The sequence below is a fragment of the Triturus cristatus genome, chromosome 2_2, assembly GCF_964204655.1.
Source record: "Triturus cristatus chromosome 2_2, aTriCri1.1, whole genome shotgun sequence".
Taxonomy (NCBI): domain Eukaryota; kingdom Metazoa; phylum Chordata; class Amphibia; order Caudata; family Salamandridae; genus Triturus; species Triturus cristatus.
Genome location: NC_140582.1, coordinates 1,152,602,873 through 1,152,617,694, shown reverse-complemented (window position 1 = coordinate 1,152,617,694; position 14,822 = coordinate 1,152,602,873). Strand labels below are relative to the sequence as shown.

Genomic DNA, 14,822 nt, shown 5'->3' with positions numbered 1-14,822 from the left:
TCTGAAGATCTTAAGCGCATGAAAACTAGCTGTAAGATCTCTGAGAGGAAATGGAGACGCTCCTACTCTGCTTCCCGTAAAACAGCCTATAAGGAAGTCCTCAGGGACTACCACCATCATTGTAGAATAGCCAGAGCTGCTTATGTTTCAAAGACAGTAACCAATGCGAAAAACTGTCCCCGTACTCTCTTTTCGGTTGTGAAGAGACTAACTGGAGCTGATACGATACCAGCATCTCCCGTACTGGACGAGGCTCAATGCAATTCGGTGGCGAACTTTTTTATCTCTAAAGTAGAGCGCATCTACGATTCACTAAGTACTTCTACATCTTTTGATACCTCTCTGCCTGACCCTACTTCCACGCCGGACCCTTCTCTCCTTTTAGGGACGAAACTTGCTAACTGGCTTCCTTTTGACGATGCCTATTTTTCCCACTGCTTAAATAGCATCAAATCTGGCTCCCCGCAGGATCCTGTACCAGCTAAGATTCTACAATTACTTGATCTCAGCCCACGTCAAGTGCTAATGCAACTTCTTAACTCCTCATTACTTGAGTCATATGTCCCTCAGGAGTGGAAGCATGCAATGATAATTCCGCTATTAAAAAAGGCTGGAGCGGATATTACCAACTTATGTAATTTCAGACCAATCTCATTGCTCCCCACTCTATCAAAAATTTTAGAAAGGCATATAAACACACAATTGACACTTTTCGTGGAGAGCTCGGGCTTTTTACATCCGTCCCAATCCGGCTTTAGAGCGCATCACTCAACTGAAACCACCCTCCTAGGAGTCACCGAGAGTCTGCGTCATAGTGTCGATCGCGGAGAAACATCAGCCTTGATCCTTCTTGATCTTAGTGCGGCGTTCGACACTGTGTCTCATTCCATCCTCCTCGCGACTCTCCGGTCCCTGGGAGTAGAGGGTATGGCGCTAGCCTGGATAGCTTCCTTTTTAAAAGATCGCACTTTTCAGGTGTTTTCTGCCTCTGCCTCTTCTACAACCTATCCTCCGGCGTATGGTGTTCCCCAGGTGTCGATACTCAGCCCCTTACTATTCAACATTTACGTAAGACCTTTAGCTACCATTGTGGAGGAAGCTGGCCTCACATTATTTTCTTACGCCGATGACTCTCAGATCATTTTCTCTCTCTCCAACAAAGAGTGTAATAACACCTCTGCTCTGAAAGAAGGTCTGATCCGTGTCTCTAAATGGATGAAGAGAAACTTTTTGAAGCTCAACGGTGATAAAACCGAGGTAGTAATACTAGGTAAGAACAAGGATCTCTGGGGCCCCCACATTGGCCTGATGATATGGGACCAATTCCGCAATCTGTAACTGCAGTTCGCAATCTTGGGTTCATCATTGATGAGACACTTACAATGAGACAGCAGGCTGTAAAGGTAGCCTCTATCTGTTTTGCCACCTTGAGATGGCTTCAGAAGATTTTGTAGATGTTTCCCCCTCCCACACAAAGAACGGTAGTCCAGGCGTTGGTCGTTTCCCGCCTGGACTATGGCAACGTCCTATACCTTGGAGCCGACCTAACAACTACAAAAAAACTTCAGGTTGTGCAAAACGCTGCTGCCCGCCTGCTTTGTAATGTTCCTAGGAGAACTTCCGCTTCCACTGCACTCCGAGACCTTCACTGGCTTAAGATCTCTTACAGAATTAAATTCAAACCCCTGTGTTACATCTTTAAAATTAAACATGCCTCAGCCCCAAAATATCTTCATGACCTTATTCATGTTTATAAACCCAATCGTACTTTGAGATCATCATTGCATGGGGACTTTTCTGTTCCCAGATTTAGACTAGTAAAGATGGGGGGCCGCTCCTTTGCCTACTTAGGTCCTAGATTATGGAATGTTCTTCCTGTGACCCTAAAAACAGAAACTAATCTTCTTCGTTTCCGTAAGGGACTTAAAACTTGGCTCTTCCAGCAGTAATTTGTGGTTCAATAAAATCAGCTTGACACTTTTTTGTTTTTTCTTCTCCTGTCTGTCCCTCAGCGCCGGGAAACCCATTGCGGGTAGCTGTGCGCTCTAGAAGTTTAAATAATAATAATAATATGTATGTGTGCTGCTGTGATTATCTTGTCCTCCGTCACAGGTGACGTTCGTGCCTGGTGTGGTGTATGTACCATTGTACTTGTATAGGGGCTATACTGGGACTACACTTTGTGCGTCCCTTGCTCTCTTTCTCTGTTTTAAAAAAACAAAAAACAAATGGAGAACATCATGTCTTTCTTGTTTCAGTATCTTGGATTTCGTAACACCAAGCGCTGTTGTTTTTCTCTGTCTCTCTTTCATAAGGCAAGCGAACCTTGTTCTCTAGAATATAATATTTATATAATATATAACATCTATGTCTCTGTGTATATATGTATACAGGCTGGTATGCACCTCGGTATCTACATATGTCTGTCTTGTGGCATCCACTGTTGTGGATGCTGATTTTTTTCTGCATTATATATCTTTAATGCTGTTCTTCTTTCCATAGAGACATATTTTTTGCAGATCCCTAGGATCCAGTACACAGTTCTTCTTGTCAGACACTTTATGGATTATGTTTCCATTGTGCAATGGGCCCTTTTTTGATTGCACATTTTTCTTCCTCCATTTCTTAAGGGTGAAGTGTTTAGTTCTGTCCTCTGACAGTGAGTTCTTACCATTGCTTTATTACTTATGATGCTTATGCAGAGACTATTGTTTCTCGTAACAGCCAGGTTTGCACTTGCTACTCCTGCCTGTTTTGGTCAATCATTGTTGACGGCCTAGTTCTTTTTTAGAACTTGGTGGGAATCAGTTGCAGACCCTCCTCCTATGGGGATAGCTGTGGTATCTAATTCTAAGTTAAGGAAACTGCAGCCAGATGTCTCTATCAGATGGACAAGTTACTTACCTTCGGTAATGATGTATCTGGTAGAGACATAGTCTAGCCGTAGATTCCTTAACGCCCACCCATCCTCCGCGTGATGGCCTTTTCAGGTTTGGTTCTTATAACACGGACCTTTATGACAGTTGTCTCTGTCTCAATGAGTGTTGGTCTACTCAATCTCATCGACCAAGTCGGTACACCTTATTCTTGTTACTTGTTGCTTTCACCACCCTCCCCGTATGTGGGTGATGGGTACTAATATGCATGCACACTCTTGCACCCTGGTAATTCTCCAGTGTGGGTGGTTGTCATATCCTTCTTCTTTCCCCTCCGTCTCGGTTACTGTCAGTAGATCATATTCAGTGTGCATTGTCAGACAATCACTGTTGTTGCAGGATTGTTGAGATTTACCATACCATTCCTTCCCATTACTGTTTAATTCATAAGAGGGTGTGGTTCTTCCCTTATGCAGGGTTTTTTTCTAGGGCGAGAACTCTCCTCTCACCCTTGTTTACATTTTATTTCTTGTGGTTTTTTTTTATTTTTTATTCCATTTCTGATGTTTCACATTAGTTGTTCTTATTTTTGTTTCAAATATTTTTGTTATCTGCTTTGGCACACTGTTCCCACATCCAGTTTTAGTGGTGGGTCCGCGTTCTGGGGCGAAAACGTTTCACAGTAGAAAATCGACGTCAGCGCGCCAGTAGGGACTTATGTGGCACCACTGACATATCCATAGAGGACATTGGGGTGGAGCCATACAACACCGTACCCCGGCACGCAGAGGTACTCCTGAAAAATCTTTGGATTTAGACTGCCGCCTGGGGGAAATTATAAGTTAAGGAATCTGCGGCTAGACTATGTCTCTACCAGATAGACATCATTACCGAGGGTAAGTAACTTGTCTGTATTGTTCAATCCCCCAATGAGGAACATGCTCTCTCTGATTTACAAACTGTTGATTAATAATTCATCAAGCACCCTGGAACAAAGGCTGGAAAAAAAAGAACCAGTGAAAGAACCTGCTTGGAGAGTAAACTTAGATACATGCCAGTGAGGAGTTGATTAGGGTTAGTTTTAGATTACTTCAATTTAAAACGCTTGATAGGGTCTACACCATCAGGCTTCAACTATAGAGAATATGTAAGATTCCCAAACCAAGTTGATCTAGAATGTCAACAAAAAGGCACCTTTTACCATACACTCTGTCGGTGTCTCAAAACGCAAGCTTCCAGATGTTAAATTCAGTCATTTGTTATCGACTTTAATGAGGGAGAAGATAGGTTTACCAACCAAGGCATTATTGTTGGGTTTTTGATGCTACACCAACAACTAACACAACGCCATGGATTGTTTATTAACCTGGCACCTAGTCGTTTGCAGGGGTATATCAAGAAAGTTCCATGTTAACATATCATATCCCTTCTATTCCATAGTCTGATAGCTCGTCATTTTGAGTGGGGACGAACCCTTGGATTCCTTTTTTATTTTTATTTATCCTGGTTATATTTCTGTGAGAAAAATCTATACTCGTAAGCTGTTTTAATGTAACTTAACTTGCATGTAATGTAGTGGTTAGGCATTGTATTGGAAGCAGTGTTGCAAGGGTATACCCACAGAAGGGGCAGCCTGAAGGTCCCAACTTCAGAAGCATGGTGTTTTAATATGGACTAGTGAATGGCTGCAGAAAAGAATCTTTGTTTATTTAGATGGTGTTTCATGATATTTGAAAAAGGTTGCTTTGAACGCATTTCTTCTGTAAATCCTGTTGAGAGTGCAGTGAGTACAGTTGTTGCTATGATTAGCTTAGTGAGAGTCCTGGTTAATAATAAGTAATGGTATTAGTAATGGTATTTTACATAATATTCAAATGGCATTCGTTGCTGTGGGATGCGGGAAAAAGAGATGTGTTCCTGATTGTAATCTTGCTATTGTTTTGGAATTTCATCTTCTAAAAAAAAGTTGACATAAGGTAGAAAGGAATATTACCTGCTAAAGTTATGCAACTAAAAACTTTAAGTATTTGTCAAATGGATGTTAAGTATCTCGTCCACTTGATCTTAATTGGTTATTAACTATTTTATATTGGCTTAACTTTCATTAAAATTACAATTATAACCTTCATGTTTAAATTTGAATTTTCCCAATGCAGGAAATGACAATGAACTACAGGCTACCAATGAACATGTGTAAGTTGTTTTTTGTAAAGAGAATGCTGCAAATGCTTTTTAATGAATGAGTTATTTATATCATTAGATAATTTAATTGTAGGACTAGCTAATTATTTTAATGATTGTGGTTCACCTGGGACACATTTTGATTACATTTGTATTACTTCATTGGAAATAATGTTACCATCAATCTTGTGTTCTTAACTTTCAAATGTTCTTTTGCAAAACAGCCTAGATTTCCAGCGTGACTTAACTCCTCATTACCTCAGTCGCCCAGTAATAAACCCTATCCCCCCCTATGTACGTTCTCCAGCATTGAATGTCTAATAGATTCTCCTACTTGAATTAGTCCCCATCCTTAAGCTTAGAATCTCCGGCATTATTGGAATGCATGTATTCAATATTGCATTGCATGTAGCCTATCAAACCCATTGTTCGGGTTGCATGGCAGACAATTATGTTGAGAATCTTCCATATGTTGAGCACAATGGAATCCTTATCAGAGTAGTTAGTGCCCATTCACACCATTTCTACTTCACTTTCTAAATCGGAAAAAGAATATACCTACTTGGTTTTATTTTTGCCACATCTCTTTTATCTGAGGGCGTCCTGTTCCCAGTGTCAGTAACTTGATGAGTTTCTGTATCTTGACAGTTAAGCTGAAGGAAATTATTTGCTTAAATATACAATTGCTCAAATTACGTTTGAGGATGTCTCCCATTGTTAGGAGTAAGGCATCCTTCGTAGCCTAGTCCTGTGGGGTAGGTGGATATTTTCCTCTTAAAGAGGTGTTCCTTCAATGAGAGCTAACAACTATATAAAAATGTGACATTTTGCAATTTGTTGCTGTTTTGATCTGGCTGCTCAGTTTTTAAAGATTCATTTTCATGCACTAAACATTAAATACTTTTGTCCTTTGCAGTAGGGTTTTGTCACTCGTCTATGCTGCTGTTGTGCAGGCTGTTCTTGCTGGCATTAAAACATATGTCAAATTGTCCAGTATCACAAAGGTAATCTTGTCTCAAATTTAAATGTTATAAGCCATGTGTGATATTTTTTATTGTATGATTTCAAAATACAAATTATATATTGTGTTGTAATTGTGGGCTAAATTGTATTCAGGTGACATTGTAAAGGAGACTTACAAGGTAAGCTAAAGGCCAGAAATCTATTTTTGGTAACAACATTAACAGAAATAGGAGAGAGAAGGAAATTTGTAAATAATAAAAAATCTGTACTAAAGGGTTATTTTGGAGAAACTACTGTTCTTTATGTGATGGAAAATCCAAGAAGGAGACCATGTCTGGTTTGAAAAAAAATAGTGCAAAGTGATTCTTTGTGCAAAAGCCTGTCCAGCAGTTCTATTATTTTACATAACTGCGATATATCAGCCAGTTTGTGTGGTATAAAGATATGTTCAGAATACATTTGTGATGCAACTTGTGTACTAATGGGTTGCAATGCAAATTGAACATCAACAGGTGGTTGCAAAAACGACCTGCCTAATGGATATTAATTGCTCAGTTGGCCGTTTGCTATCTCCTGTGCTTGGCTGCAAACGCAGTGATGGAGTCTTGCAAGAAACAGCAGACTTTCACCCCTGCATTTTTTTTTTACAGCAGCCTGTGTTTGAAAGGCACTAGTGATGCTTTAAACTAACAAGAAAAAAAAGAGTTCCCAGTTTAGGAAGACTTCTGGTAGAGCAGGCAGCGGTTCCATGGGCCACAGCCTGCTCCGCTCAAGTCCATTGTCATGATTCCCCTTCAGGCAATCATATACCACCCCTTTGAGGTGTCAGTATCTGATCAATGCTTTGCGATCACAGTTGAGGTAAAAAAACATTGCTACATTCCTTTATGAATCTCAGATTGGAGGTCCTAGCTCACGGTTTTAGACGATGTGTCCATTTCAGCATACATCCCCTTCTTTAGATTCCTGTGCCTTAAACCCACTGGTAGTGCGGAAGATGATTTCCAAGACATAGCAATGCAACGTTTGGCGAGTATCAAGGCAAGATCTACAAACCTAATAATATTTATCATCTTTTCTTGTTTGTGACGTCATCCCCTGCAGTGATTGAAGTTAGGATGAATACTTTACTTAGAAGATGCCTCTTTATGTTAAAAAAATGAGTCAATGGCAAATGCATAATAAATTAGTTAGCACTTTCTACTTTGTAGTTCAAATTGCTAAAAGTCTCATTCTAAAGACCTTAAAGGGAAACATTGAAAACTAAAACATTGTCTTGAAACTTTTGGGGGATTAAGTCACATATTACTCTTGTGCTTCTATTCAGATTTGGTAAAATTCAATTTATTTTTATTGCACTTGGAAATGAATAGCAGACTTTATTTCCATTTAGGAAGGATATCTGCTTCAGTTGCCTGATAACTACATAAGAAGTGTATGGATGCACTGCTTTTCCTAACTACCTTTAAATAAGGTTAGAGGAAAAAATACATAGAAAGGCAGAGGTGCTAAAAAGTTAGTTGGCCCCTTAAAGGAGGACCCTTGGAAGCTTGATAATGGCATACCTGCCCCAATGAAACAGAGACAACTTTGAGTGGATTGCTTTATCCAAGTTATCATAGCGGCAAATGTATGAACCTATAGAATAGCCATGTCCAGTGCAGATCCACAAGGGAATAATCAAGAATCAGTGGTGTTTGGGAACAAGGGCCATCAGAATTTCCTAGAGAGGGAGGGAGAGAGGGAGAGGGGGGAGGGGAGGGGAGGAAGAGGGGGAGGGAGAGGGGGAAGGGGAGGGGGAGAGAAAAAACACACACATTTTGGAGGCCCACTGGAAGGATACAAATCTCAGCATGCAACACAAGTTGAACTCACCTGTTGAGGCCCACTGGAGGGTAGTATAAGTAATTAACATGCAGAGAAAGGCGCCTTTCAGCAGGGCTGTGAGTAAAATGGAAGCCTGTGATCAAAGAGCTGGGGCTCCGAAACGTGTAAAGCAAGGAATGATGTCTAAATGTAAAATGCCGGTTAGGCTTTTTATTAAAGAATCAAATTAATATTTCTGCTGTGGAGTCCGTTTTCACAGCGTTTTCAATTGAGGACAAATTGGGAGGAATATAAAAATATATATAGTTACTGAAAAAAACAAAGGTTATAGTGATGTAATAGTTAAGCTCAGATTTCACGCATACAAAACCATTGAAATTCAGCCGTTATAGTTATCTGAGCAAACTATAACTTACACCCCCGCAATGCACTCCTTACGACCTCACATATTACATCACTCATGACATGAGTGGGTCTGAGAGTTAGAGTAAGTGTGTGAGTGGGTCTGTCAATGGGTGTGTGAGTGGGTCTGGGAGTGCCTTTATAAGTGTCTCTATGGGGGTGTGAGTGAGTGAGTATCTGAGTGGGTTTGTGAGTGGCTGTGTGAATGAATGTGCATTTGAGTGGGTGCATGAGTGAGTGGGTCTGTGAGTGACTAGGAATCTGAGTGGGTGAGTGAGTGGTTGCATAAGTCTAAGTGGGACTGAGTAGGTACATGAGTCTCTGAGTGGTTCTGTGAAAGCATGCATCAATATCTGAGTGGGTCTTGAGTGGTTGTGTGAGTGTCTTAGTGTGTCTGAGTGGGTGCATGGATCTCTGAGTGGGTCTGTGACTGGGTGTGTGACTGAGTGGGTCTGTGAGTGGGAACTTGAGTCTCTGAGTGGATGTGTTAGTGGGTGCATGAGTCTATAAATAGGTCTGTGGGTGTGTGCATTTGTATTGGTCTCTAGATGTATGAGTAGGTCTCTGAGTGGGTGCATGAGTGTCTCACTGGACCTGCAAGTTGGTGTATGAGTGTCTGAGTGAGTCTGTGAGTGGTGCATGAGAGTCTGGGTCTGTGAGTGGGTGCATGATTGAGTGGATCTGTGAATGGGTGCATGAGTCTGATTGGGTCTGTGTGTGAGTGCCTGAGTGGATCTGTGAGTGGGTGCTTGAGTCTCAGAGGGGATGTTCCTAAGTGGTAATGTGAGGGTTTATGAGTGGGTGCCTAACTCTGAGTGTGCATGTGAGTGGGTGTATGAGTGTCTGAGTGGGTCTATGGGTGGGTACGTGAGTGTCTGAATGGGTCTGTGAGTGGGTGTGAGAGCCTCTGAATGGGTCTCTGAGTAGGTGTGTGAATGTCTGAGGGGGTCTGTGAGTGAATGCAGGAATATCTGAGTAGACCTGTGACTAGATGCTTGAATGTCTGATTAGGCCTGTGAGTGGGTGCATGATTTTCTGAGTTGATGTATCAGTGGGTCTGTGAGTGTCAAGTGGTGCTGATATTTGCAAATTGATATATATATATATATATATATATATATATGTACACAAATAAATATAACTCTAGGCGCACATATATATATGCGATATATATATTACCTACTGGCGCTCGCCAGTAGTTAGTTATAGTTAGGACCTATTTTCCATAGGACATCCGCAACATTCTATTCCCAATAAGTCTGGCGCCGGTTGACAAATCTTCATGAAATTTTCCAAACTTTTGGCCAGCTCCGGTCCGCTCCTATCCTGAAAGTTTTGTGGTGATTCGTCAAGCGGGGACTGAGAAATAAGGAGGGTCCCAAAACGCGTTTTCCCTATGCAATTTCCCATAGGACCTGTTGACGCAGCTACAGCCCGAACTGCTGAACGGAATTACACCAAATTTGGCAAAGAGGTAGTCCTCAGTTCAGACTCGTGCCTTTTGCATAAATGGTGTAAATCCGTTCAGTAGTTCCTGAGAAAATTTGAGTAAAAAAAATAGATATATCTATGGCCTCGGAGGATCAGCGCATCCTCCCCGAACCGAGCACGCACCCTCCCGATCACGCGCTGAATGCTGATTGGCTGTCAAGTGTCTGTCTACATTCGAAACCAGGAACTGTTGGCAGCCATTTTGTGCCTCGGTAAAAGCGAGGCTGATTAAGTAAGGTAAATAATTGCTCCCCCACAGACTATTGTTTTGGGATTTTATCTTTTGCTTTTTGAGGTTTGTATTTGTTTACCTATCTAATTTGCTCCAATTTTACGATGTAATCTGTTTTGCTACCTAATCTGCTCTTGATTTTTAATTCCTCCCTTGTTTATCCTACTCCCCTAATTTATCGTGTTTGTTTACCTATTTAATGTGATCCATATTAGCACTGGAATCTGCTTTTAATATCTTATCTGCGCCTGACTGTATTTCCGCGCTTATTTGCCCCCTTGCTTGATTCATCATATCTACCGTGCTTGTTTTACCTTTTCTACCCTACTGAACATCAGTGATGTAATTTGTTTTGCTATCGAATCTGCTCCTGATTTTATTCCTCTCTTGCTTAACACTACCTCCTGATCTTGCCCCCGATTTTTCGACCCCACACTCGCCCAGCACCCCCCCTCTCCTCTCCTCCCCTACCCCCATCTCCTTTAACTTCCTTCTCTTTACTCTGTCTCACGTCAACCCAAAATGCCCCTAAAATGCCCCTTCACAGCACTGACCATCACCCTCAGGACCATACCCTCTCTAAACACGGCCCCAACTCCTGGACCATTCTCTACCCCCCTAATCTCTCCAAACACGCAAAGAAACATTTCAAACATAAACTCCTCATCCGCAACCCTGAAACACTCATTGTTGATAACTATCTCAGCCTCACCTCCCGCGTTATTACCAACTACATCTTCTACTCCAAACGCCCTTCCAAATGGAAGAGCATCTTCCTCCAACACCTCCCTATCTCTAAATCAACCAATATACCATATGGATTTAAATAATCCACCGCTCCCTCCCCAGCCTTTCATGGTGATATTGATATTTCCATCTTCAAAACAGGTAACATCCTCATACAAGCCTCGCCATCCCACCTTTCTATCTTTGAACACCACTTTAGCACTATGTCTCTCCTCCTTAACCACTCAGCGCCTAACACTCCTCCTCCCCAAACAAACAGAGCCCCTCAAACCTCTTCCTCCCCCCTCGCCCCCACTCTACATCCACTTTCAACCTCCAAAAATTGTCCTCACCATCTCCCTCCCTGGACCCCCCTATTGATAACGACTACCCCATCTCCAATTACATACTTCTCATCCCCCACTTATCTCCCTCTCTCCCCCTAACCCCCTTAACCCTTACTCCTCTGACCCCTCCTTGAATAACGGTAGCCCCAAACTCCTGTCACCTACTTATTCCCTTCCCATGACCCGCCCTCCCCCTGTCCCCCAAACCTCCCTCTCCCTGACCCAACCTTTCACTTACCCCACCGTCTTTTCCCCGCAACCAACTATCACAACTCCTCACCCCCCTACTCCTGCCAATCCCATACACTCTCTGCTCCTCCCTTTCCTCTCTACCTGCCCCCTCAGGCTCTACCTACCCAACCCCCCCAACCCCACACCTCAACCCCCAATAAACACCCATCTTCCTCACACACCCTCACCCCAACCCTCAATAATTACACATCCCCATCACACCAATATATTCGTTTCTCACTCGCTTCATGCCCTTTTATCCTCTCTGACCACATCACCTGAAGATTTCTGCCCCTTGTATAACCTAACCCCTCCACTCTCACTTAACAGCTCCGCCAGCCATCACCCCATACCTACTACCCTATCTCCCCCTCACACAGTGGGCCTCCATCCGCAACTAATCACGACCACTCCCTATCCCCAGACCATTCTCTTCCCACCTCCTACGCCCCGTCATTCCTTCCCTGTACCCGGAATACCCCGAGCCTGCACAACACTTTACTCGTCCTACCTACTTTAACTTCCGAACCCCTCACTCCTCCCAGCCCCGTCACCGCTCACCCCACACCATCTACCACATCTCCCCCTCACACATTAGTCCACCCTCTGCAAATAATTCAGACCACGCACTCCCGATACCTCCCCTCTCCTCAATTGCCCAGATCCTACACAACATTGAATGTGACCTATCTAATTTAACTACTGAATTTGCCCGACTCAGAAAAGACTTCTTCATACACAGCACCAGATCCCTCCCTCACCATAAAACCACCATCCTCCCTCCCTCAAACATCCCCAATAACAAACACAACCTTTGGAGATCACTCCCTCTCGGATGCCGTAAGCATAGACCTCTCCGCACCTCGAACCATCTCTCCCCGTCCGACCTTTGTAACTCCTACCTTCCTAATCTGCCAACCACCAACCCTCCACTCCCGTATGCCCCCATCCCTGTTATCATAGGGACAAATAGAACCCCCTCCTCCCCTGCTTCCCCAGACCACCACCCCAACTTCCGTTGATCCACTCTTGCCCACCCTCCATACCCAACCCCACACCACTGAAATGCATGCTAGTTAACTGTCGCTCCGCGGTCCTACACGCCACGGAAATCTCGGAAACCATCCTGAGTGAATCTATTGATATTGCATTCCTCACTGAAACATGGCTAAATGACCACTCAACGAGCATACTTGACCTTCTCTCCCCCCGGGATACTCTATTCTTAGAAAAGACAGACTTAACAGAGTTGGGGGAGGGCTAGCCATTATCTTTGAAAAGGAACTTCAGATTTCCCTTATCACTAACCCAGGCTACTCCTCATGCGAATACCTGGAAGCAGAACTGTTAACTCAGAACTCCCTCCCAATTCGTCTACACAACATCTATCGCCTCCGGGACCACCACAGCCCTTCATTGAGGACTTATCTGATCTACTGGCCCAATCCGCATTATCGTGTCAGGTTCCCCACGAGGTACCTGTTACCTGTGGAGAGATCTCGCAGAGACGACAGGAGCCACTACCCCTACACCCACCTCACCCTACTCTGGAATGGTAACAAACTAGGATAAAGATGGGAGAAGGGATGGCAGCTAATCAAGGACCAGAAGACCCTATGATGGAAAGGCGGGGCGTCCCTCGGAGTGGATGGACGCCAGCTGTACAGGGAGACAAGGACACACTGGTTACCACAACAACAATATACTGATGCCCATTCAACTACATGCACTCTTATGGAAAACGAGGATTACCTCTGGAGGGTAGGTCGCTACCAAGGGTAGAGATTAGTCTTGCCAGAAGAAAAGCTCCTGCGCTGAATCCAAGTACGTGGAAGAAACCAAGAAGAAGCGCTCCTGCGCTGTGACAAGAGTAAAAGAAAAAGGTTTCCGCTGTAAGGCAAGGTACAATGCAGGGAGAGAGGCTGGCCCTCGGCGGAACGTGAGGTTAGATAGGGCACCCCCCTTCGGTTTGCACCCTTACTCTGCTAAAGAGAATAAGAGCGTCTGGGAGGTACCAGGTGTGCTCCAGTGTTGGGCAATCCGGTTGATAAGCACTCCAGTGAGGAGAAGGAGTACGGTGATTACTGAAATGCGCTCCTGCGCAGCGTGCTTTCTCGTGTGGTACCTTCCAGGAATAGCGTGTTTCAGAGGAGCGGGTGGCGTCTCAACGAGTATTCAGGCAGGGGCAGCGGCATCAGTCGTCCCGACGGCATCCGCAGTTGAACCAGGATCCGAAGCGCCGACCCGGGGGAATAGCCGCTTCTGATACGCGGATTCCCCGGAAGCGCTGATGACATTAGCGGTGGTCCCACACAGAGTCTAGACCGCTAGCGGCCGAGACCAGAAGTGAGGGTTTTATTCCCTCTCGGAACACAGGCACACACACGTGACCTAGCAGGGGCAGAACAGGTAAACCATGACAATCGTACCCAAAAAATCTCTTTCTTGGGTATCTCAACCTCCATTGGAATGATACCAATGACCCCACCATCTCCCTCCTCACTACACTTCTTGAAATCAACGAACAACTCTGCCAATCTCCAGCTCACACTAAAGGACTAAAGGATCCATACTTGACGTTATTCTGTCCAACGATGATATGACCTCCGTTACCAATATCATCCGCACTGACTAGTCCAAACATCACCTTATACTGTTCACCATTGCTACCTCAGCAAACCTCCCCGCCCCTAAAACTACCAGACCTAAGAAATTGACCAGAAACCTAAAAGGCATCCCCCCAGGTGTTCTACAATTGAAACTCCAAGCTCAACTTCTTCTCATTCCCCCCTCCCAAAATGCGAATGAGCTCACTGAACTATTTAACAATACTGTTACAGATATTCTTGACCAACTAGCCCCACCTAAACTCAAAAACCAAAGAAACACCCCCTCAAACTCTTGGTTTAATACAGAGATAAATAATGAGAGACGGGCACTCAGACTGTCGGAAAGAACCTGGAGACACCATCCCTCACCCTCCCATCTTGCACTTCTCAGACATGCTAGATCCACTTACAAAAAACACATCCTCAAGGAAAAGGCATCCTTCTTCCGCACTCAACTTGACCGTGCCAAAAACAGACCCAGGGAACTCTTCAAAATCATCCGAAACCAAACTTCCCCCGCACCTCCTAATATGACAGTCTCGTCAGACAGATGTAAAGAAATTGCCCACTTCTTCTCGGAAAAAATGGCCAAAATTGACCAATACTTCCTTCCCACACAACTATCCTCCAACTTCCAATCCAATCTTGTCCTCACCTCTAATGCCTACTCCACATCCCCCCTTCCAGACGACACTCTCTCTCCTCTGCCCTCTATCCTACCGCTCCCCAGCGAGCGTCCTCACCCACCCATTTCCATACCCCCCCACCAATCCACAGGCCTCTCACCTTCCACATCCCAAGTAACCAACTCCCCTAAATCTCAACCAAAGAACAATGCCTCCTTGCTCAACTTTCTCCCCGTCACTGAGCTTGAAGTCCTCAATATAATTGGCAATATAAAACCATCCTCCCACACAAAAGACCCAATACCCTCCAA

The 14,822-nt window shown here is 44.0% G+C and overlaps 1 protein-coding gene across 1 annotated transcript in view; it reads left to right on the top strand.

Moving 5' to 3' along the window:
• Positions 1 to 14,822, top strand: part of DNAAF9 (dynein axonemal assembly factor 9) — a 1,049,036-nt gene that overhangs the window by 414,270 nt on the left and 619,944 nt on the right. The window contains exons 12-13 of the mRNA XM_085642690.1: positions 5,033 to 5,069; positions 5,974 to 6,061. Of these exons, the coding sequence (XP_085498816.1) occupies positions 5,033 to 5,069; positions 5,974 to 6,061 (125 nt within the window). The remainder of the gene's footprint in view (positions 1 to 5,032; positions 5,070 to 5,973; positions 6,062 to 14,822) is intronic.